The sequence below is a fragment of the Eschrichtius robustus genome, chromosome 8 (genome assembly GCF_028021215.1).
Source record: "Eschrichtius robustus isolate mEscRob2 chromosome 8, mEscRob2.pri, whole genome shotgun sequence".
Classification (NCBI taxonomy): Eukaryota; Metazoa; Chordata; class Mammalia; order Artiodactyla; family Eschrichtiidae; genus Eschrichtius; species Eschrichtius robustus.
The window spans coordinates 12,688,975-12,714,757 of record NC_090831.1 but is presented as its reverse complement, the minus strand read 5'-3'; the positions used below and the strand labels follow the sequence as shown (position 1 = coordinate 12,714,757).

The window sequence follows — 25,783 nt, the reverse complement described above, 5'->3', positions numbered from 1 at the left end:
TTTTGTGGCTCCACATGCTACACTGTTCCTGGCCCTGAGCCTCCCCTCACAGGACCGCCCCTGCCTGCCCTGCTCCCGGTCCCAGCCCCAAGGGGAGTCCACGCAACACCGACTCACCACTGACACTCAGATCCGGCCACTTCATCTTTGAATCTTTTCTGACCTTCAGGAAGGGCAACCTTTTGCCCTCGGTGCCCCTGGGTGCCCACACCGTCTTCCCGCATGCCACCTACCATAGAGAAGTGGACATCTTTGTGGTACATGTTTGCTCTGAGGCTGAAAGCTCATCCAGGGAGGAATCAGGTCTCCTTCACACGGGGATCTTTGCTGACTTGCCTGATGCCAGGCTCATTATAGATGCTCAAAGAAATACATGTCTGTGGAATGAATGAATGAATGAATGAATGAGTGCGGGGGCAAACAAGGGATGGATGAACAGCTCATGTCCACCTCACCAGGAGGGTAATCACATTAAAGCCCCTTTCTAGAAAGTTTTTGTAAATATCGAACCTTTTGTGACAATGTATGTGAGCAATTTCTCTACGTCAGGAAAAAAGTAATATTTAAGAGCGTGCTGTTATCAGACAGACAGACCTGGGTTCTAAATCTGGTTCTGACAAACCAGTTTGATGATCTGAGGCAAGTTTCTTAACAAACCCTCAGGTCCCTTATTTGTAAACTGGAGGTAACATCCACAACAATTCATACTGGGAAATTTTAAAAAGCTATTAACATAGTACTGGGCACATAGAATGTGTCTGAAAAAGTTATCTACTTAAATTGTTTTTCTTAGCGTGCACATTCCTGTCTTCATCCATGGAGGATATTGGGTATAACGTAAAGTGTGCTTAGTTACTTGGTGTTTCCGGCGGGAGCATCCCGTATTGATTGGCACGGAAACTCACTTCTCTGTCTCTGCTGGCATTTCGCTGTCTCCCCCATGGCTATCAGGACACCAGATGTTGTTCTTTCTCGATCACACCTGCCTCTGACAGCCTCCCTCTGCACTTCTTCATTCCTGTAAGTCCCATCTTCCTCAGGAGCTCCATGCCTCGCTGGCCCTATAAGACTCTTCCTTCTCTGGGACTTCCCTGGGAGTCCAGTGGGTAAGACTCCGCCCTGCCACTGCAGGCAGTGCGGGTTCGATCCCTGGTCGGGGAACTGAGATCCCACGTGCCGCGCGGCGCTGCCACACACACACACACACACCCACACAAAGGTAAAGATTCCTCCTTCTCATCATAGGCTCCCGCCACCAGCTTCGCAGCAGGCAGGGCTGTTCCCTGAGTGCCTTTCACACTTGCCTGCATCACCTCTTATCTCTCCAAGGCTGACTTCTACACCATTCCCTTTGGGGTTCTGTTCCTTCTCAAACCTTCGGCCTCTACTTTATCCCAGAACCCCTTCTTCTTCACTGACAGCCTGCCTTCTGCACGCCAACTTTCTTAAAATTCCTCCACCTTGAAAGAGACCCACAAATGGCGCAGAACCAGTTTTGCTTTCTTGTCCCACTTTCCTCCTTGCCAGGTCCTCACCTGTCTTCTTCCCTCGGTACTCTACTGAAAGTCCTGCCACTAAAGTCCCCGATAACCTTCCAAGTGCCAAATCGAATGGCTGCTGTCATCCCGTGTAAGCTCTTGGCAGCATTTATGGCATTTGCTGGCCCTGTTCATTCCCGAAGACTCTCCTCTGTCTTGGTTTCCATGGCTTTGCCTCTCTTTTTACTGCTTCAGCCGCTCCCCCATTTTCTCTGTCCGTCTTCGGGCTCTTCCTGTTGCCCTGGGGTTCTATCTACAGCTGCTTTTCTCACCACATGCCTGCCCGGGACAATCTCACTCACTCTCACACATACCCCAGCTGTCACCAACCTGCCCATGCTCCCGCATCTCGCCCCCAACTCTCTTCCAATCCCAGGTCCTTATTTCTAGCTAATCTATTCCCACGTGTACCTCGAGCTTGACGTATTCAGAGCAGAATTCATTCCCTTCACCTCTGACCAAAGCCTGTTGGCCTCCATCTAGAGCTAACTCCCAGACTGTGACTTAGACACCTGTGCAAACCGTGGTTTACGGTTTTGTAACCCTGGACACGTAACTGTCTCTCGTTGCCTCGGTTTCCTCACTCATAACATGGAAAGACTAATTCTGTAAGACCTGAAACCCACCTGTTGTGTGTGGATGAACAGAGATAAAGTATGTAAAATTGGACGCACAAAGGAAGCCCCTTCGCTTGGGAATGACTTCTTCCCCTTGCCAGCCAAGGGCATTCATCTTCATCCTTCTTCTCCAGTCTGTCCTGACTCCCTGAAGCAGACTCATTTTTCCCCACAGAGACACCCCCTTCCTTGAAGCATGCATTCCGTACCTCCACAGATCTCCCTTTGCAGGCTGCCTTCCCCTCTACATCGTGAGCTCCTGAATTCACACTGAATCTCTGAATTTTCACATCAGGCATTCAACAAACCAGACACACTTAGGCATTCGACAAACATTAGGTGAATTGCATTGGGTAGAACGCAGCTTTTTAAAAATGACAAAATAGGAGAAAGGGGGGTGGTGAGATGAACTGGGAGATTGGGATTGACATATATACCCTATTGACACTATGCATAAAATAGATAAGTAATGAGAACCGACTGTATAGCACAGGGGGCTGTACTTAATCCTCGGTGCTGACCTAAATGGGAAGGAAATCCAAAGGTGAGGGGATATATGTATACGTATAGCAGATTCCCTTTGCTGCACAGTAGAAACTAACACAACATTGTAAAGCAACTAGACTCCAATAAAAATTAATAAAAAAATGACAAAATACACATTTTCAATAAGATTCTAGAAAGAAGACAATACAGTCCATGTCCTTAGATCTTTTCTTTTCTTTTTTTTTTTTTTTTTTTGCTTCAAAGTGCTGAATTCCAAAAAATTGAGTTTGCTGACAGGGGAACAGTGCAAATTTCTTAACCAACCTGGGAAAGTTCACTAATCAAGAGGGCTGTTTCAACTGCAATCCCAGGAAGCTTTCTGGAGTTGGCTTCGGTGTTCTTGGCAAATCTCTAGGCAGGCCCTCCCATCCAATGAGGAATTGGTGGAAATGCCTTTGTTATCCGTTCACTGCCGTGTGTGCACTTTTTTTTTTTTTTTTTTTTTTGGAAAGATAGGTTGGAGGCTACCTCCAACTTTTCTTGAGAAAAGCTGAAAAGATGGAAACTTCTTAAGTAATTGATTTAGCTTCCCTGAAGCTCCTGGTTCTTGGCAGGTCAGATATTGGAAACTGCAATAAGATTCCTTTTTCTGTTGTGTTTTCAACATTTGGTTCTTAATCCATATAAAAGTGCAGTTGCTATGAAGGAATGTTGTCGGGTCACTCAGAACACAGGAAAGGAGAAGAATTATCTTATAATCCATACACACCCTGCAAGGGAGGCGAACGGTTCTTCTTATCCTTGTATTTTTCTTCCCAAGAAATCCTGAACTGGGGGGCGAGGGAAGGGTTGGGAGAAGACCTTGAGAATTATACAGCCCAGGTCACCAGGATGCCAGCCCGTTGCTGGGACAGGAGGAAAGGGAGGTGTCCCTCTTCCCTACCTTCTTCCCCTTCTGTGGTTCCTGGGTGAGAGCAAAGAAAGGGTTGCTGCTGGGCTGTATGGGGGTGGTGAGGGACTCCTGGAGACTTCCCCCTGATGCCTTCTGGGTGTTGCTTTTCCCTTATTCTTCCCTCACCTCCACCATGCTGCAGGCAGTAAACTGAGGCCCTGAGAAGTTAACCCTCAAAAATGGCACCTTGGCCAAAAGCCCAGATGAGGCTTCTTGTCTCTGACCCCTCAGGGGACGCCCCTCACACCTATTCGTACGTGGGCTACGAATGACACTGCTCTGAGTAGACCAAGCAGGCATATTTTACTCAGTAGTTGCGGACTCACTCCTTCTGTGATCAATAAGGGTTTCAGAAAGAGGAGGGAGAGGAGTCGCCTCTCTCAGCAGTGGCAGAGACCTGTGCGGTATGACTGTGCTTTAATAAACCCAGACTGAACTCCCCCAAAGCTGGGTCTATCCACAGAAGGAGAACAGGTTAATCAAAGGAGGCCAGATCTCTGCCGCTCAGACCCGACCTCATAGTTTCCATAAAAGAGAGCATATGGGTCTCCTCTCTCTTCTCTTCAGTTTCATCAGCAGCAAACTGAAGATGGTAGCATTTACCGTGCAGTGCAGTTATCAGAATTGAACGACATAGTACACAGGACCCGTGTGAGGTAGAGCAGGGAAATACAGACTGCTCTTTAAAGCATGATTATTAAGTTCTTTTAAACATGTTTTATTATTTTACTTTACCTCTAGCATCTTGCTCACTTCTCTGTTGGCAGCTCTTTCTCTACCAGAGACCCCTGTTCTTTATTTTTTAACTTTTTATCTTATATTGGGGTACAGCCGATTAACAATGTTGTGATAGTGTCAGGCGCACAGCAACGTGCCTCAGCCAAACATGTGCACGTATCCATTCTCCCCCAGACTCCCCTCCCATCCGGGCTGCCACATAAATTGAGCAGAGTCAGAGATCCCTGTTCTAATTCAAAGTCCCCCATGCCTCTCCGGCTTATCCAAGTGAAGGCATCCCGAGGCCACCTGTCAATCAAGTGTTTGCCATTGACTGCCAACCTTTCAGCATCCCCTGGGTGACACCTGGGGAGCAGGTGCTTGTGAGACCAGGCTCAAGGCAGGAAGAAGGGAGAGTCAGTCATATGTGTGTGTGTGTGTGTGTGTGTGTGTGTGTGTGTGTATGCGTGTGTACACGTGTCTAGGGTTTGTTAAGGGTTGAGGTGGGGGGAGGAGAGGGTTTATTTAGAAGCCAAGGATATCTTGGAAGGAGAGACCACAGTGATGATGAACAGGGAATACTTGGGAAGGAGAGAGCTTCCGGGGGAGGGAGAGTTATGGAGCGGAGTAATGCTCTGTCTGAGTTTGCCTCAGACTACCTTAGGAAGCCTGCTGGTGCCTTAGGACAATACTTAAGGTTAGCATTGGGACCCTGAGGCATCTCTGTAACCACTACCTGGGTTTCTTTCATTCCCATCACTGCTGTTCTTGTCTTTTTGCTCACGTTTCCTCAGCTCTGGCATTACAACTGGTCTCCAGGCTCCCATGGACCTCTCACCACTCTCTTCCAGTGCGCTAACAGTATTGTCTTTTCTCATATTTCTTCGATTGTATTTTTTTTAAGGAAGGAGAAAAGGTTTCCATCTCCACTCCACATATCCAGCCACAGTGCCTTGGACTGAAAGAGGCATTTCCTATGGAATTTGGTATTTTTGTTCTGTCAGGCTTTAACCCTCTGCCACTAAACTGAAAACTGGAGAGGGAACTCCATTTTTTTTGAACTGCCCCAACCCTCTATGGAGCTTCCACAAATCTCCTTCTGTTTACTACTGATCTCCTCTGCCCCGCTGCTCTTGGACTCCCAATTTTGAGGCTGGGAATATAGTACAACTTCCATCCAGAGCAGCTCAACTAACAAGAAACTCAGCCAGGACCCTGAGTAGCCAGGAGAGTAGGGATAAGACAGGGGACAAGGCAGGACTAATTCTAAAGTCAGTTGACCTAACTTATGAAGGAGGGGACAACATCTTCAAATTCTTATAAAACGTGATCCTCTCAAACTGAAAGATGGTTCTGACATCTATACTCATTGATCCTAAGCAAGCGACATAGTTTGCATGTTTAAGAACTCCATTCCCTTTCTGGATTTTTAATAATAAACAGTCATTATTATTATTATCTCTTCAAAACAGGTCTTTTGATAGACAAAGCGACCTTGACCAAGAACAAAACTGGAGGTCTCACACTTGTTGACTTTCAAAACTCATTACAAAGTTACAGTGATCAAAATAGTGTGGTACTGGAATAAAGACAGACGTATAGACCAATGGATTAGAAGAGGGACCCCAGAAAAAAACCTTTGCATATATGGTCAAATAATTTCCTATAAGGATGCCAAGACCATCCAGTAGGGAAAGGACAATGCTGGGAAAACTGGATAGGCACATGAAAAAGAATGGAGTTGGACCCTTACTTTACACCATATACAAGAAGTAACTGAAAATGGATCAAAGAGGGCTTCCCTGGTGGCGCAGTGGTTGAAAATCTGCCTGCCAATGCAGGGGACACGGGTTCGAGCCCTGGTCTGGGAAGATCCCACATGCCGCGGAGCAACTGGGCCCGTGAGCCACAACTACTGAGCCTGCGCGTCTGGAGCCTGTGCTCCACAACAAGAGAGGCCGTGATAGTGAGAGGCCCGCGCACCGCGATGAAGAGTGGTCCCCGCTTGCCGCAACTAGAGAAAGCCCTCGCACAGAAACGAGGACCCAACACAGCCATAAATAAATAAATTAAAAAAAATTAAACTTAAAAAAAAACAAAAAAAACACCATGATGGTAGAGAAACAGACCCTTAGGAACAAACATCTTTAAAAAAAAAAAAAAAATGGATCAAAGACCTAAACATAAGACCTAAAACTATAAAACTCTTAGAGGAAACATGGGGAAAAGACTCACAACATTGGATTTGACAATGATTTCTTGGATACGACAACAAAAGCACAATAATAAAAGAAAAAATAAACTGGACTATATTCAAATTAAAACTTCAGTGTATCAAAGGACACAACCAACAGAGTGAAAAATAGCCTGTGGAATGAGAGAAAATATTTGCAAATAATATATCTGATAAGGGTTTGATATCCAGAATATATAAACAACTTCTAAAATGAAACAACAACAAATAAAACACATAACCTGATTTAAAAATAGGCAACGAATTTGAATAGACATTACTCCAAAGAAGATATACAACAAGCATATGAAAAGATGCTTAGCATCACTAATTATTAGGGAAATGCAAATCAAGAAACCACAAGATAACACCTCACACCCATTAGAAAATAACAAGCATTGGCAAAGACATGGACAAATTGGAACCTTTGTGCACTATTGGTGAGAATGTAAAATGGTGCAGCCTCTATGAAAAGCAGTACTGCAGTTACTCAAAAAATTAAAAATAGAATCATCAAATGATCCAGAAATTCCACTTCCGGATATATATCCAGAAAAAAATTAGAGCAGGGTCTGGAAGAGCTGTTTTCACACAGATGTTTACAGAAGCATTATTCATGATAGCCAAAAGAAAGAAGCAACCCAAGTTGTCCATTCATAGATGAATGGATAAACAAAATGTTTATATGTACATATAATAGAACATTATTCAGCCTTAAGAAGGAAGGAAGTCCTGACACATGCTACTACGTGGATGAAATCTGCAGACCTTATGTGCAGTGAAATAAGCCCATCACAAAAAGATAATTATTGTATGATTTCACTTATATGAAGTCCCTAGAGTAGTCAAAGTACTAGAGACAAAGAGTAGAATGGTGGTTGCCAGGGGATGAGGGAAGGGAGAATGGGGAGTTGTTGTTTAGTGGGTAGAACATTTCAGTTTTGCAAGATTAAAAAGTTCTGGAGATTGATTGCCCAACTGTGTGAATACACTTAACACTACTGAACACTTAAACATGGCAGAGATGGTAAATTTTATATTATGTGTATTTTAACATAATTTTTAAAAAAACCACCGAAAAGACAGGTCTTTTGTTGAAAGCAATGGCTGGATGCTGTTCTGCCTCAAGCAGGTCCAGGATTGAATCTTATATCACATCACTAATGTGCAGTAGGTGGCTCGACCTTGGTTAAGCCTATGCTTCATCTGTTAATGCAGGACATTCCTTACAGGGTTGGAGTGAGGATTAAATAAGATATCACTATGTGTAAGGTACTTAGCACAAAGTCTAGTACGTCGAAGGTGCTCAATAAATGTTTGTTCCTTTACTTAATATGCATGAACACACGCCAGTGAGGGCCAACTGGAAATGAGGTCTATGTGGAAGGTCTCATGTCAGGAAGGAGTGTACCTTGTGGACCATCCCTGGCAATTATTGTACTTGAGAGAGAGGCCAGTGATGTTTCGAAGCTGTGTATCTTGTGCTTCCATGGGGCTCTCCTGACTGACTTGGCTCCTGACCTGTGTTCAGAAGAAGGCAGACACTCTCCCACACAGATGTGCTTATTTTCCCCTGGAGATGATGGCTGGCAGGGGAGGGCGGGGGCAGGAAATTATTTACATGTATGGTCAACATACTGCCATTTCTTTCCATAGCTGGTATTTCCTAGTTTTACTCAGAAGTTCTCACTATGCTGTGGCTTTTGCTGGAATACTGGTGGTTTCCCAGAAAAAAATTCTCAGCTTCTTTTCTAAACCTCCGCTCGGCAATCGCAGGATCCTTGAGTGACAGACTGGGGTTAGGGTTTTCTGTTCTTGAACCTTCATATTTAGACCTTCAAGAGGAAGCATCAGATTTTGAGGAATGTATGTGGCCTACCACCAGTGCCAACGTGTCCATGCTGGGTTGGATGTCATGGTAACTGATGCTTTGTCTATTGCACAAGGGTCAGTCAAAGCTGTTCTGGAGTGCCCAGGGCAGTACTCTCCCAGGTGGGGAGGGGAGGGGGAGGGAGAAAGAAGAACAGATGAAAAAGGGACTTGAACTCTGCAGTATTCGTGGGCCGGGTGAAGGCAGTGATCTTTCCGCTACGTAGGAATATTGACTACATTTTATTAGCCAAGAAATTCTCAGATTTCCAGTCATCTCACCTATAGGAGAGGTATGATTTCAAAAGCATTATCAATCTTTCCTTCCTCCAAATCCTTTTCCACTTCATGACCTAAAGTGCCTGAAATAAGTTCTACCATTGGATTTCCCTCATTTATATTAAGTAATAGGTAGTAAATTAATGGCTTGTCTGAAACTTTTCCCTGGATGAGTTTATCAACTCCCTCTCTCTGAGTCTACAGTTGCAGAAGGAAGTAAAGGCTCAGAGTGGGTGTGTCAAGTGACACAGCACAGAAAGGCAGTGTGGCCCAGTGTGGGTGTCCCCACGGAGCAGTCCTTGGACCAGCAGCATCGCCCAAGGATGCTAACGTCATGTCCCTCTCCAGACCTACAGAATCAGAAACTCCCGGGGGGGGTGGAGGGGGCAGCAATCTGTTTTAAGAAGCCTCCAGGTGATCCTGATGCCCCGGTGAAGTTGGAAACATTCCTTTACTGTCCACAATCCACAATTCCTGTGCTCCAAGTACAGACTGGGCTCCCGGCTTTGTCCTAGACTCATATATTTTATCTACTATTTACAGCAGTCCTTTGAGGTTGGGAAATCTGGTTGTATACACGTCCTGTCCAGGGATGGAAGGACAGCCCTGAGCTGAGCCAGTGGTTCAGACTTTTCTCCCAGGACCAAATAGATGTGATGAAGGATCTCTTATCGGCCGTGACTGTCATAACCTCTGTTTCCTAAAAATGTCACTTATTTTCTTTAAGGCCCTAAAGTATGAAAATATGAGCATACTGTCTGCCTGACCCTTGTACTGACTGACACCACATGTGATTAAGAGATGATTTAGTTAATTAATGCCCAGGATGCACTTAGCATAGTGCATATTCTGGACACATTATACTCTTCCCTGTAATCCCCCCCATGCCTCAAATTTTTATTCTTAGACTTCTTTTTCAGGCTTTTTCCTCCCTAAACGGTCATTTCTCTAACAATTCCTTCCTGTGTAAACATGACCCGTGTTTTCAAGTGCAGCTCAATTTTACATCCTCTAGAGCAGTCTTCAGCGCTCATGCTGGAAGGTTCACATCCTTCCCTCTGCATTTCCATAGCGCTTCACCCTCACAACTCCACCAACCTCATCTTACCCTCGGAGAGCCCAGTACCCCACAGAAAATCCAAATCATTTGTTCAGTGTAGAAACAAACATCACAGTGAAAAAAAGTATAGACATTCTAGAACTGTTTCTCTTATTCTTGTCACTATATACGGGATGTGACCGCTATGCAGATGTTCTAGCTCATATTCTTTCTCCAGGTATATTCAAAGACTCTTTATGGAGAAAATAGTCTCATCTCTAATGCTATGTATGTATGTATGTATTTCACTCTTCCTTGTCAAGTGCCTCCTATGAATAGTCTACAAAGGCAAATGGCAAATAGGTTCCACTTTGTGTGCCAGTCAAGCGCTCTGTTGTGCAGAGCTGAGTCCTTTGCCATCTAAACTTAACCAGAAAACTTCTCTGATCCTTGATGACATCCGCCGTGGGCGAGGACTCCAGGGGCAGCTATTCACACGCCATGTGTTTGTTGGGCCTTGTCTGTAGTTGCCTCCACTTACTTTGATTTACTGCATCTTTACCAGCTTCTTTAACTACTCATCATCAGGAATTTATTCATAAATACCCCAATGGGCACAGTAGCTACCTACTATGTGCCAGCAGTTTCCTTCATGCTGGGTTAGGGGATTCTAGGCAGAAAAAGCCCCAGGAGTAAAGGCAGAGGCACAAAACAGCTCCAAGGGTTCCCACTGCCTGCTTAACCTTTGCCCACATTCATGCCTAGAAATACCTGCTCGTTCAGTCTTGCGAGCCTTCCTGATGCCTGAAGGTGGTACTGACCGCCTGCACTGTGTCAATGCCCTGTGCTTCAGAAGATCCAGATCGTGGTGCCAACATAATTGTGCATGTTTGCTTGCCCATCTCTATCTACCATCTGGCCAACCCATCAGCGATGGGGACTGTGTCTTCATGTCCGTGCCCTGGGTCTCGCTGTTTCCGGCAGATCCCACACTTAATGTGTTCTCCAATGAATGGGCAGATTGTTGGAGAGACAAGTGAGTAAAGAAATCTAAGTTTTGGCCAATGAAGGATGGTGTATCATGATTATACAATTCCAACTTAATCTATCAGTTTGCTTGAAAACAATAGAGCTGAAGTATTGTGAGTTGGGGAAAATGTGTGATTCTCATTTGCTATCGATGTACTAAATCTACCTTATTTCAACAACGGACATTCTAAGGGTTATCAGGAAAGTGAGTGGGTGGGAAAGCTGTTTCTGTCCACTCTTCGTACAATCCAAGAATGGCCCAGGTTGTAGACACATGCCATTAGGGCAGGGCCTTCCTCTGCAAAGCAGGGGGCACCAGTGTTGTTAGAGGCAGGACTTGATTTCAAGTAGCAGCTGAACCTCGGCGACGGCCCCTGGCTCTCTGTGCCAGGAGAGAGTCTCAGGGATTACAGAGAGCAATGGGCTCGGAGAGTGAGTCATTTCCTCCTTCTGGTTCTCTGCGGGGTTGGCCTGCAAGACGGATTTGGAATGGATTTGGAGTGACCTCTGATGTATTCTTACCTGCCACAAAGTAGCCTTAACAAATATCCCTGTGTCTAACCGGATGTGAGTTAAACTAAGAAATGACTCTGTGCTCGCCAGTAATGTAGGTCATCAAGCCAAGGGGCGGGGGCACAGCGGGTGAAGGTGCTTGTGTTGATTCACCAAAAGTGCCTCTTGGGGAGGGAGGAATGTCCGGGGGCACACCCTCGGAAGAGGGGCAAGCTTAGCCCTTGGCCAGAGTTTCTTAGAACAGCTACTGGGGCCGTGTCACTTCGACTCCCTCACTAGCGGGACCCATGGGAAATGTGGAACCTTGCGGGAGAGTGGGACACACAGGTGCACGCACACAGGCTCGCACGCACGGACACCCCAGGGTGGGTGTGTTTTGTAAAGGGAATGCCTTCTCTGTCAGCACCTGACAAGTGCTGAACCTGAAAATTAGCAGGGTCAGCAGGGCTGAAGGTGTGCGGAGGCGGGGATGGAAAGCACCTGCCCCAACACATTTCCTTGGTGACAACGGGTCTTGGTGACAATGCACAGGCTTCCTAATCGGCTGAGCGTATCTGTGGGATAGGCACTGAGAGCCCACTGGGGAGAAAAAGCCAGAGGAAGAGAGGGAGCCAGCTCCAGTTTGCTAAAAGAGAGATAAAATTTCAGCCCCTGGAGGAAATCAAAAAGTGAAAACGAAAAGCGAGTAACACTAAACGCCAGGTTGATTTTTCACGCATATTTTGTTTTTTTTAAATGCGTCCCTGTCTTTTGACCACTCATGAATGACAGACATTGTGTTTCGACCGCACCCAGCCACCAGGATGCTGCCAGACACGGTGGGCGTCTCCCTGACCTTTCTTTCTGGACAGAGTGGTGACGGGAGAGGGAAGCCTGACCCTCCACCTTCTGTCTGATCCAGCACAGATGCACTTTCTCATTCCTGAGAACCAGACAAGCTTCCTGAGCCCTGGGTTGATGTTCTGTACCATCTTTGGTGCAGCTGTAATTTTTAACAGGAGGAGCCGACTTGAACCCCTCAAATCCTTACTCCAGACCCCTCGAACTCCTGAGACTGGTATGCATGCGTGTGTGCGTTTTTAAGGGGTTTTCAGCTGTGCTTCTGAGAAAGTGGCTCCAAAAACAGTTTAAAAAAAAACAGAAAAGAAAAAGAGGGGAGGATGTTAGTGACACATCTCCCCTGAGTCCAACCACAAATTATTTCTGTAGCTTTCACATTTACAACAGCAAAAATAATATTATGCTATGCTCACCTACATATGTCTTCGAATTCCTCTTTCCTTTTCTGGGGTCGAATGATGGATACCATGCCCCTCTTTCTGCTTTGAACCATGGAAGAATTAACCCAGAATTAAAAGTATAAGATGACTGTGGGGCTGGGGATGGGGATGGTGGAGGCGGGTGAGGTCTGGAAGTCAGTTGCAACTAGTCTCAGAATTGCACATCCAACTTTGAATTTTTTTTCTCAAGACTTATATTTGGGGATTGGAAGGGAGCTGTTTTATGAATGGATATAGGCCTGACACATGAAATGCGTGGGATCTGTCTGAGGGCCTCGTCTGGGTCAGCTGTGACATCTGGCTCTTATGAATCTGGCATATTGTGATTCACGGATACGCAAATAGTAATCCCTGATAGCGGCCACTTGTGATGCCGACAGACAATGTCAAAGGCCAGGGAACCGCAGTGGCCGCCTTGGCTGAGCTGCTTGGGCCGCTGCCGCCCCTGCTGCTATCAGGGAGAGTCACCAGGCTCCAGGGCTTGTGTCCCACTAGGACCCCAGGCAGCCAGCCCCGAGCCAGTGGCTGGACAGTTTACAGCCTGGCTGACTCCGAGCTTACTCCGCAGGAGAGCCAGGTTGAGGGCATGCGACTCTGATGGCAGACGGTCTGGATTTGAACCTGGCTCAGCCACACCTCCGCTGAGAATGTAACAAGTTATTTAACTTCTCTGAGTCTCAGTTTCTTCATCTGTTTACAAAAATATATCAAAAGGTAAAACTTCAAGTAATTAAAGGAGCTAACATCGACTGAAACTTCCTTTGGGCCAGGTGCTGTTCTAAGCATGATACAGAAATTATTTCAGTTAAATTTTTAAAAATATGTGGTGTGTACATTCGCCAATGAGGAAACTAACCCACAGCCATACCAGTAGTGTTGGGAGCTAGGATTCTCTGTGCTTTTTCTGAGAGTCTAGAGCCGTGATCCTTCACCAGGGGTAACTTTGCTCCCCAGGGGACATTTGACAATGCCTAGAGACATTTTTGGTTGTGACGACTGGGACAGGGGAGGGATATTACTGGTATTTACAGGGTTGAGTAAGGGACGTTGCTTAACACCCTACAATGTACAGGACAGTCCCCACAACCAAGAATTACCCAGCTCCAAATGTCAGCAGTGCTGAGGTTGAGAAACCCCACCCCAGAGCCTGTCCTCTTAGCCACCACTAAGAGACATCTACACCAGATGTTGTCTCTCACTAGATAACATCTACAGGAGGGGTTTGGGAGGATAAAATGGGATGATGCATATAAAGCACTAAACACAATGGCTGGCACATAGTAAGTGTTCAATAAATCAAGCTGCCATTGTTGCTGCTGCAGCCACTACTAAGTTTTGCATCCCCAGCCTCTTGTCTCTGTTATCAGCAATGTCTCCAAGGCTACCTGGACCATCATTTCCCTTTACCAGAAGGGCCTGTGAGTTATAGTAAGAAAAGACAGATTTCCTTTTCCTTCCTAGGGCCTGCTGATGTTGGTGTCTTCCCACCAAATGCCTTCTGTGCTCGGATCTCCACGGGGACATGTGCCTGGGTTCACTGGGGACCTGCAGCTTGGGAGCTCTGTTGGAGGGTGGCTCTCACCTATGCTTCTTGTGAAGATCACCTGGGACAGCTGGACTTGGTCCTCTCCAGTAATGGAGAAGGAGCATTTTCATCCAAGAATGGGTAACGCCAGTTGTCTGAGGGGTTAAGAAACTGGTGTAAATGAAGAAAGTTTCATAAATTAAGACTCGTAAATGAAGGACACATGTCTTCCTGTTATGTGTCTCGCCCCTGCTCAATCCTACAACATCTCTGAAACTCTCTTTTCCTCTGGAAGTTGAGTGGGTCAGGAGAGAGTAAATAAAAAACTCGAGGGCTTCCCTTGTGGCGCAGTGGTTGAGAATCTGCCTGCTAATGCAGGGGACACGGGTTCGAGCCCTGGTCTGGGAGGATCCCACATGCCGCGGAGCAACTAGGCCCGTGAGCCACAGTTACTGAGCCTGTGCGTCTGGAGCCTGTGCTCCGCAACAAGAGAGGCCGCGATAGTGAGAGGCCCGCGCACCGCGATGAAGAGTGGCCCCCACTTGCTGCAACTAGAGAAAGCCCTCGCACAGAAACGAAGACCCAACACGGCCAAAAATAAATAAATAAATAAATAAAATTTAAAAAACAAACAAACAAACAAAAAAACGCAGTTTAAAAAAAAAAACTCGAAGGATCAGCAAACACTGTACAATAAAAGATAATTTGAGGGGAACAATGGTTTGAATTTCCTCTTCTTTGTACCTCCTTTCAGTCAGGAGAGCAATTCCGAGCCCCAAGTGAACATTTGTCTTTCCTGAGAGCTGCCCGAGAACCTGTGGCTAAAGTGTGCTTTGTGCCGCCGGCGGCCGGCAGCAAGGCCAGCTGACGCCCAGTCCCAGGCTCCGCAGGGCTCCTCCATCGGCCACTCCACGGGGTCAGAAATGGGGAGCTGTAGGCCGAGAAGCTTAGAGCAGTAGGTAATAACCACAACTCCGCAACTATAGTGCCTCTAGTGACTGTCTGCCATGTGCTTGGCACTCTTCCAGCCGCATAACATGTATTAACTAATTTAACCTTCATAATAACCAGACGAGAGGTTCTATTTTTAGCCCCATTTTAGATCTGGGGAAACCAGGGCACAGAGAGGCTAGGCAATTTGCCCGCAGCACAAAGATAGGAGGTGGCAGAGCTGGGAAGTCAGCCCAGGCAGTGCCAGAGGCCACATTCTCCACCACTAGGATGAACTGCTTCCACCTAGAAGGGGTCAGAGGTCATCTAGCAAAGGTGTGCAAAGGTCCCAAAGCTCAGCAGATCAAGGAGGTCAAGAGACAAAACTAGCAACCGAAACACACACTTAAGTCACCTGTATTTTTATGAGCTTTTTTATATTTCCTATGAGGGGCAGAAATTGGTGAGTGGGTACATCTAGCCATGGGTGAAGGAGACTTACACAAGTGTGGTTTCAGATGGGAGGAGAACCAGCCAGAAGCTGTCATCCTGACTGGGGTACGGGGAGGGGATCTGGGGTTACAGCGAAGGTCTGAAGTGTCGATCTATAGCTGTGGACTACATCTCACCCTAGCCAGGTATTTAGAAATGCACACCTTCCACGAACCACTCGACACGTTTTCTAAGTGCCTGCTGTGTACCCAGGGAACCAGCCAGCACGCCTGGGTATGTCAACACACAGGCATCACAACTGCTACAGGAAGCACTGACCACATACTCTCTGAAAATAAAGGTCAGCCTGTTCAGAGAGATGTTTTTAAATACAGAGTTGCTCTATAATTCTGTCATATGTTAGAAATGCTTAATCTACATTTTAAAGGATCCAAGGATTTGTAGAGACTGAGTTTGGTAGAGAAACTGAGTTGAATCGGTATCCCTGCAAAATCCCTTGCGCACAAGTGAGGCGCTGGAGTTCTAGCCATCTCTGAATATCACTTCTCATGCCTCTTAACTGCAAATAAAGGATTCCTGACCATTCGATTACATCATCTGTCACCTGAAAATGCTGGTATTAGTCATCTACCAACCTGCTATCCAACAGCCAGGAAAGGGGGGGAGGGAGCTTTGTAAATGCATTGATGTTCCTAGGATCATCAATGTGTACTGGTCTTTAAAATTCTTACTTTTCTACATTGGAAAGAATCTGAGTCCTTTCGCGTTCTTGGGGCACACATATCTGGCCGTGTGCGTGTGTCTTCGACAGAGACAGGTTTAGGATGAGACCAGAGACTAGAATGATGCTCTGCACTCAGTGCGTTTCCCGGGAATTCACGTGGCTTTGCCTTCACACAGCCTCCCAAGCTTTCCTCATCCCTTTTGTAACTAAAGGCCATGCGGTTGCAGAACAAACGCCAAGATTACTGTGATGATCTGTGTGGCTACAGTCACGGCCATTCGCCTAACAGCCTTCTACCAACGCCCAAACTCTCCTCTGCTGTCTTCTTTCTCAACGTGTCACAGCAGCTGCCTGGGGAGAACCACCATTTTGCCACACCTAGTGGACGTGCCCCAATCCCTGCCTGCAGGATACCCACACTGCTCGACACAATTGTCCACTCACCCGTCCTTAATCCTTGCTCTGTCGTTGACTTCCATGATTTTACTCACCTCTCCGACGGGGCATTCTTCTGCTTTCCAGCAGGGATTTCTCCTTTCAGCTTCAGACTCCTCGACATATACGAGGGCTGGCTGCATATATATATACTTGGAATTCCCGCGGTACTCTCAAAGGTAATTTGTCCCACACTTAATTCATTCTATTTCCACCCCGGATCTGTTCCAGTCCATGAGTTCTGTATCTCCATGAACATCAATGCCACCTTCCTAACAATCTGCTCAGATAAAAGGGAGTGAACGGAGACTCCACACTTTCCTTATCCCCCCCCCCAATCCATGGAACTACCAAGTCCTACAAATTTATCTTTGAATATATCTTGACTCCATTCCCTTCCCACAATCATTTTCTTGTTTAGGTCATTGTCATTTCACTCTTGCACAACTGCGACAGTGCCCTTTCCTACTCTTCCTGCACCCAGCATTTATCCCTTTGAAATCATCTTCACCATGGTCAGTTACATCTGGGCTACATGTGGTCTTGAGGTCAAAGGCCCTTTCATTCTAGATTCCAAAAAAGGTTGCTATTGTTTAAAGTAAAGCATGATCACAGCATAGACTGGTACTGGCATAAAAAACAGACACGTAGATCAATGGAACAGAACAGAGAGCCCAGAAATAAACCCATGAATATATGGCCAATTAATTTACAACAAAGGAGCCAAGTATATAATGGGAAAAAGACATTCTTTTCAATAAATGGTGTTAGGGAAACTGGACAGTCACGTGCAAAAGACTGAAACTGGATCACTATCTTACACCATATACAAAAATTAACTCAAAATGTATGAAAGACTTGAATGTAAGATTTGAAACCATAGAACTTCTAGAAGAAAACATAGGCAATATGGCCTTGGCAATGATTTTTTTTTTTAAATCTGACACCAAAAGTGAAAGCAATAAAAGCAAAAATAAATAAGTGGGACTACATCATATTAAAAAGCTTCTGCACAACAAAGGAAACCATCAACAAAATGAAAATGCAACTTACTGAGTGGGAGAAAGTTTTTTCAAATCATTTATATGTTAAGGGGCTAATACCCAAAATATATAAATAACTCATACAACTCAGTAGCAAAAAGAAGGAAAAAAATCCAATTAAAAAATAGAAGATTGGAATAGACATTTTTCAGAAAAAGACATACAGACGGCCAACAGGTACATGAAAATATGCTCAACATCATCAGTCACCTGGAATGCAAATCAAAACCACAATGAGATATATTACCTTATACTGGTTAGAATGACTATTATCAAAAAGACAAGAATTAACAAATGTTGGTTAGGATGTGGAGAAAAGGAAGCCATTATGCACTGTTGGTGGGAATGTAAAACAGTAGTCTCTGTCAAAAACAGTATTAAGATTCCTCAAAACACTGAAAATAGATCTACCATATGACCTAGCAATTTCACTTTTGGGTATTTATCTGAAAAAAAATGAAAACACTAACTTGAAAAGACAAAATGCACCCCCGTGTTTATTGCAGCATTATTTACAATAGCCAAGATATAGAAACAACCTAAGTATCCATTGACAAATGAATGGATAAAGAAAATGTGTGTGTATATATATATATATATATATATATATACACACACACACACACACACACACACAGTAGAATATTATTCAGCCATAAAAAGGAATGAAATCTTGCCATTTGTGACAATGTGGATGGACCTTGAGCCCATTATGCTAAGTGAAGTTAAGTCAGACAGAGAAAGACAAATACCGTGTGCTCTTTGTTATGTCTGGAATCTTAAAAAAAAAACAAAAACGAACAAACCTTAAAAAATAAACAAACAAAGAAACACACAAAAGCCAAGCTCACAGGTACGGAGAACAGATCGGTGGTTGCCAGAGGTGGGGGGCAGGGTCAGAGAAATAGGTGAAGGGGGCATAAAAGAAAAGACACAATCTATGCCATTCATTCGGTTAACTGCAAAGTACCATTTCAAGGAAGTGCTGCTCAGCATTTCCCAGCTAAAAAAATTATTTTTTTTAATTAAAAATTAAGTAAAGCATGGTTACAACATAGGATCTGAGGTTGTTACTTTGGATATCTGTGCATCTTTGTGCGTGTGTGAGTGCACACATATGCACATAGACGCATGTATTCCCCACCTTCCCCAACTACACAAGAGTTAAAGTGTCAGTTTGCAAGTTTCTAGAAGCATTTGGTGTTTTTTTTTTTTTTTTTTCTTTTTTGGAGGGGGTACTCTATGGTAGAAATTGAGAAAATCAGACAGGCAGTTACATGGAAATTAAATTAAAGTTAAATTACATTAAATTAAAATGTAAGCTCCTTTAAGACAGCTGTTCATGATCCCTTGTTATGCCTCAGAACACTTAGCAAAGTACCTTGTTTAATGTGATTGGGTTCAGACCCAGGAAAGAGGGAACTTGCATTAATCAAAAGCAGATGAGGGCGGTTGAACCTCTCTACAGGTTAAGATATGCCAGTCGTCAAGGAGAAAATGGAGTGGATTTCAGAAGCAAAATATTTGTGTGTGATGAGTTGAAGTATGGGGAGTTTTGATTTTTTTTGATATTTTTTTTTTTTTTTGAATGGAAAGAAAGAAGCCCAGAGGAGCCAAGAAGATGCTAACGGATGAAATGCTTTGCACATATGGGATGGAAAATTGTGCTCAATTAAGTCAAAAAGCAGCTTCTGAAGAATGTATTATGGCTGCGGCTTCACAGGTGCCTGCCCCGCCGGCCCTGCTACATCACTGCTCCATGTGTGTGACCCTGGTCCTCCACGCCAGCCGCCATGTGGGAAGATCATATTCAGGGAGGCAGAAGCTTCTAGAACTGCTTGGAACCGCTGCTGGGGCCAAAGTAGATCCCCTGCTTCTCACCCTTTTATCCACGCACAGGAGCATTAAAGAACTAAACCGTTCTCGTCTCAACTTCCGCCCAGCCTCACTCTTTTGGCCCATCTTCCTCTGAAGAGCAGCTGCTTTTCAGCTGATGTTTAAGCTCACACACCCTGAGTTCAATTACCCGACTTCTTTACAAAGGAACGTGCTCCTTTTCTCCGGTTTGTTTTAATTTCTCCTAAATATCGTTCCTACGGGGGTACCTCACTTTACACGTTTTTAATCCTCCTCAGGAACATATGGGTTATGCACTGCAGTATAAATCCAATATTTGCAAATTGAATCAGGGTTGAAATTCACCAAGAAAGGATACCATTTAAACAGACCATGTGGGGAATCCTTTTTAATTTTTGTTTTTTACTTTTTTTTTTCTTTTCTTTCTTTCTTTGTGGTCTCTTTTCCCCCTGAAGCAAAGAATCCTTTGATAATGCAAATGTTGATTCTCTTCACTCTTTTTACAGAAAACTACACTCTTTTTTTTTTTTTACAAGCTTAGCAGATTTTGATTGATGTGCATTGGGATTTCTCAAAACGGGACACCCGTGTTCACAGGCAAGCAGCAACTCTTAGGCCTGGGGCTAGCTAGCTTCATGGGTCTCTTCTTCCCATCTTGTTCTTAACTCTTTAAAAAGTGGTGACTGGGTAGGAATGTAATATTTAATAAATATATTTGAGAAAAGAATGTATATATATGTATAACTGAATCACTTTACACAACATTAATCACATCAACACAACATTGTAAATCAACTATACTTCAATTAAAAAGGAAAATTTGGGGGGCTTCCCTGGTGGCGCAGTGGTTGAGAATCTGCCTGCTAATGCAGAGGACACGGGTTTGAGCCCTGGTCTGGGAAGATCCCACATGCCACGGAACAACTAGGCCCGTGAGCCACAACTACTGAGCCTGGGCGTCTGCAGCCTGTGCTCCGCAACGAGAGAGCCCACGATAGTGAGAGGCCCGCGCACCGCGATGAAGAGTGGCCCCCGCTTGCCGCAACTAGAGAAAGCCCTCGCACGGAAGCGAAGACTCAACACAGCCAAAAGTAAATAAATAAAAGAGTATAAGTGAAGGCTTTAAGAATTAATCATTTTAAAAAAAAAAAAAAGAAAAATTTGAATTCATAGATCCAAAGGAATGCCATCCCCTCCGAGTCATCATGTTGAGACAACCTAAAACGTTCTGGCAGGGTACTTTGGGAGTTGTTTCTAGTTCCAGTTTGGAAACGACACTAGAAGGACAGCCTACCAAACCTATAGTCACAGCGCACAAGTTCCAGGGACAGCTAGGGTCTTGCTGTGTCCTCGGGCCTGGTCATCAGAAAAGCCGATCTTCAATGATGGGACCAACGACACCTTCCCTCACACCAGTCCCCTTGTCTCTGCCTTTCCTCTACTTGAGAGGTATCAGCAGCTAAACTTAAATAGCAATAGTACCTGTTAGACGCCAGGCACCATTCTCACCACTTTACACAATTTCACGTGCACAGTAAGTGGATGCAGAAGGTGCGTGGTCGGCGTCTCCACTCTGCACAAAGGGAAGCTCGGGCACGGAGGGGTTCAGGCCACGCGGGGGCGGAGCTGGGACTCCAGGCTCCCCCAGCACACAGCCTGGCCCGGGGTGGGAGGGCGCCCTGTCCGACCCCACCCCGGACCGCGAGCCGTGTCAGTTTGTCAGCGTCCTGTCACAACGACAACAGCCTACGTTTACTTTGCACTTAGCAGATGTGAGGCTTCGCTGCCTTACTGTATTTAGTCCTTACAATACTACTTACAATCCTTGCAGTTATGAACATTTGCACATGAGGAAGCCAAGTCCGTAACCCGCTCAAGGTCACAGAGCTGTCTTGTTGAGAGGGAGGGGTTCTACCCACAGACATTCCCCACTGTGGTGCATATGGCTACGCTGAACAGAAAGAAAGAATCGAGTCACCATTAACAGATTCCAGAGCAGTGGGATGGGTGAGAGGTATTCGAGGTTGGGGTTAGAAGTCCACGACACTTTATCAGGCAAATCCGACGCTTCTTATCGGATCCACCCCCTCCCCTCGCACACACATACACATGCATGTGCACCCATGCACACCTGTGTTCCGGCACACACACATACACACGCGCACATATACCAGAACGACCTGCTTCATGAAATAAGACTGTCCATTATAAAATGCAGGACTCTTACAGCAAGCTAGAATAAGCTGAGCGAACTTCCACGCCCAGGAAGAGTCTGCCAGGCTTCCCTCCCTTCGTGAGGCGGTGCTTGGCTGGCTCGGTTGGGAGGTGGGTGGGATCTCAGGGCTCACACCTGCTGCTGGGGGGAGAAGCGGCTTGTTCAAGTGCAGCTGGAGGGAAGGAGCTGCTCCCTGCCTTCGAGCACCTCAGGAATCCCCTCCAGTGACCAAGAGCCACGTCAGTCCCCAGGGGAGTGCCGCTGCTCCTCACGTCCTCCTGTGTCCTCTAAGCCGGCAGGGGGGTCTCCCTCCTCCCACGTGCCAGGACCCTGAGCCTCACGGTCTGCTTCCGTTTGAGCTTCTCGCTCACCCCCCTCAGCCCTCTGGTCGCTGCCCTGTGCCCTTGTCTGCACTCTGCTGCCCTGGGTCAGACCCCGCCTTGACTGACCCGGCAGGAGTCTCCCCGCGCTTTTGCCATTTTAGTCTTCCCAACTGCCTGCTCCTACAGTTTTTCAAAACATGAATTTATTTAGGTTATTTTCTTAGAAACTTACCAAGGCTTCCCATTCCTTATAAGAACACATCCCAATGCCTTGGTTTGTCACGTGGGGTCTTTTCTAATCTATTCCAAACTTAAATCCCCTGCTCACCCTAGCTCACTTTCCTGCCTCCATGCACCCAACTCTCTTGTTCCCTGGGTGACTTAATTAACTTCGAACGTACTGAGAACTTTGATTCCTTCGTCACTATGCCCATGTGTTTTCCGCGGCCTCCAGTTTCTCTTCTACTCTTGAGTTCATTTGTCCGAGGCATGGCTTACACATGCTTCTTCTCTGGGGCCTTCCCGGTACCTCCACCCAGACACCATCACACGAAATCCCTTTCAGATACAAGGAGCAGCACAATAGCAACATGTATATTTCACTGGGCGTGGCCAGGGCCCGTTCTAAACACTTCATGCCCATCAACTCCTTTAATCCTCTCAACTGTGCTATCCTCATCTTATAAATGAGGAAACTGAGGCACGGGCAGGTCATGGACCTTGAGTCACACGTGTGGAACGCGGCAGAGCCAAGAGCTGAAGCCAAGCAGACCGATTCTGATTCAACCTCTTTTTTAAAGTGCTTACCCCTGGGACTTCCCTGGTGGTCCAATGTTTAAGACTCCGTACTTCCCCTGCAGGGGGCACGGGTTTGATCCCCGGTCAGGGAAATAAGATCCCACATGCCGTACGGCCTAAAAAAAAAAATAATAAAGTTCTTACCCCAGTATCAGGCAGTATGAAGTCTGAGGAGGGCAGGAAATGGTCCACATTAAATTTTGTATCTCGGAGCTCCTCACACGCGGCGCTTGGGTGCCTGCTTATGACCGAGGGAAGACGTGCTGATGCGTAACACAAATTTAGGAAACAATGAAGAAAGCTTTCTTGATGAGTCAGATCATTCCAGTTCCTGCTGCCTCGGGATGGCAGTGAAAAACCAGAGCGGGAAACATGTTCTTGATGATAGCTTTTGTCTGACATTTACTTTAAACCAAAGAATGCTGATGGAAGACATGATGACTCTTGGAATCTCTATCAAAACAGACCTAAGAGTCATCCCGAGCTACATGGGGTATCTTTAAGCCTCATTCCTCAACTTCAACGTAGACTTCACTCTCAAAGCCCTGCACGAACCAAGCGACTCATCAGTTTTCCCTGCATGCAGCGCGTTCACCTTGGCATTTCCAGGTGGCCAGGGTCAAGGCAGAAGCTCCGAGGTTCACCTGGGCCTTCCTGGGAGGTGATAGCCTGCGCTACGCTGCGTAGGTGTGCTCTGTGTGGAGCTGAAGTGACGCTGGGCCCCAAGGGGAATTCATCAGTCTTCACTTCGCTGCATAGAGATAATCAAGCCAGAATATTAATATTGCGGTAATTGCTTCCCCCCTTCATGTTTACAGAGAGAGAGAAACAGCTGGGGCGGCTGACATCTGAAACAGGAGCTGCGGATCGTTACTTGCGCGGCAGATGGGCTTGGGTTATGAACAAGCAGCAAATGTGAAAAAGAGATTCACAGGGTTGAGCCAGGCTTGCTTCGTGCAAAACCGGTTAACCCTTGCTGCTTGCCACTGCTCCAAGCTTTGGGTCACCGGGCTGCTGCTTCTCACGGTCAGAGATCTGATAGCACCGGGTGTGACAAGCCCTGGAGCAAAACTGCGCTGGGGAGAGTGCAGGAGAAGAGCCAATGCGTGCTTGAGGAGTGAGTTCAAGACAAACACAGACCCTACCATGCATGGCTGGAAAGGAAGCCGGAGGCCTGTATTCAAGCTCCTGGCAGGTGCGTAAATCCACACCTCCCAGGTGGGGCAGCCTCGTGAGGAACAGGGAGTTCGTCAGATGGGGATCCTGGACATGATGTGATTTGAGGGACGTCAGAACGTTCCCGTTTTCCACCAATACGTCCCCGGCTAACTTCTCACTTATACCTGCAATTTTATACTTGGGAAAGTATTCCTTCACGTTATATAACCGAATGAAGCTCATTAAAATGCAATGTCCTTGAGAGGGGTGACATGTTGAAACTTATCAGCGTTGAATGTTAGCATATGTAGATTAGTTCGTCAGATCCTTTTCAGACTTCATCGTTCCCAGCACTCAGAGAGCAGCTCTCTCCGGAGCTGGGCAAATGATGGGGAAGAGGTTAAACTATGGAGGGACTTTGAGCGCTGTGAATACCTTGAGCATCTGTTTTTTTCCAGCTCTGCCACTTACTAGCCGTGTGCTCTTGGGCCAAGTCATGACCCTGGGACATGTAACCTTCAGGATCTTCACTTGGAAAAAGAGTAATAACAGGTACTACGAATAGGTCATAGGAGGTTGTGCAGATCAAATAGGGTAAAGATTGTGAAAGTACCTTGAAAACTGTGAAGTAATATACAAGTATAAGGTAGCAAAGTTGTGGTGATGATGGCTGGAGTGGTGGCGTAGGTAGCAGTAGTCCTTATAATGGGAGGTATGTATGGAACATTTCAGTAACTACGTATAATATTTGGGGATGGGGGGTGGTGGTAGAAGAGCTTGGACCTCTTTAAAGCTCAAATAACTAACACCTTCACTAAAGGAGGTATAAAGTGGCTCAACAGAAACAATTCCCAAGTTGCAGTTATTGAGGGGATTCCTGCCAGCATTACACAAAAAGGGGCATCAAGTTCGTATTTCTGTTTAATATCAGGGATGCTCTGACCTAACCCAAAGGGCAGAACTTAGCTCCTTCCATGGCCACCAAGGGCAGAGAATACAAAGCAGGAAACTTAGGGCTAATTTGGAACCATACAGAAAGAGGAAGAGCTGGAGGGGAAATGGAGAGAATGCCAATCCCTAGGGCCCCAAGCAGAGTAGACTGTCAACATTTCCAGATGGGATTGGCAGGAAGCAAAAAGTATTAGCCATTCCTGATGAAGACTGGCCTTAAAGTTAACTTGGAGCAACTTGGTCAGCAGGAATTATGAGGAAAAGCCCTGACACAATAAAACAGAGTCTTGATTAAAGATCTACTTGTTAAGGAGAGCACTGCATAGGTAGAGGAAAGTCAGCAGAACTTGAGAGCAGACCATCCCCAGCGTATGAGTTCCCAACAGCTCCTAAGTGAAGGAAAACTGCAAATTTATACTAGAGCCACTTTTAAAAAATCATTGAATGATTTATAGTATACATTAATTGCATTGACTTGTATATTAAAATATAATTCAACAAGTCTCTTCTTTTATTGTCATAAGACCTCAAGTTAAGGAACACTTGCAGGTATTTTTACAGGCAAACACATGGCCTGGTGGGTTGGCATGGCGATTATAGTCAAGACGTTAATGTCTAAAGTGCACAACTGCAGGTCAGCAGCTCATATAATGGAATATGATTTCAACTGGGCTGGCAACTCGGTTTGCTCCACAAGACACAGGATTACAACACGAGTTCTCTGCCAATTCCAGCTCTAAAGCTCTCACCATTTTTAGCCCCAAGCCTTCACTTTACGGCACTTTCCTTATAACTTCACTCACGCTGGCTCCCCACCTG

General features: G+C 45.8%; 1 protein-coding gene across 28 annotated transcripts in view; it reads right to left on the bottom strand.

Moving 5' to 3' along the window:
• LOC137768757 (uncharacterized) overlaps positions 1-23,459 on the bottom strand; it is a 99,534-nt gene extending 76,075 nt beyond the window's left edge. For 8 of the 28 annotated variants that reach the window (XR_011074785.1, XR_011074780.1, XR_011074781.1 and 5 more), the window contains exon 1: positions 23,000-23,335. Coding sequence is in view for 5 of the 28 variants with exons in the window: in XM_068550337.1 (XP_068406438.1) it covers positions 23,000-23,257 (258 nt within the window). In the remaining 23 variants the exon portion in view is untranslated. Of the gene's footprint in view, positions 1-233; positions 378-22,999 lie in introns of all 28 variants that reach the window. The other 20 variants (XR_011074787.1, XR_011074788.1, XR_011074790.1 and 17 more) reach the window with 11 other exon arrangements.
• Positions 23,460-25,783: the final 2,324 nt, after the last annotated feature.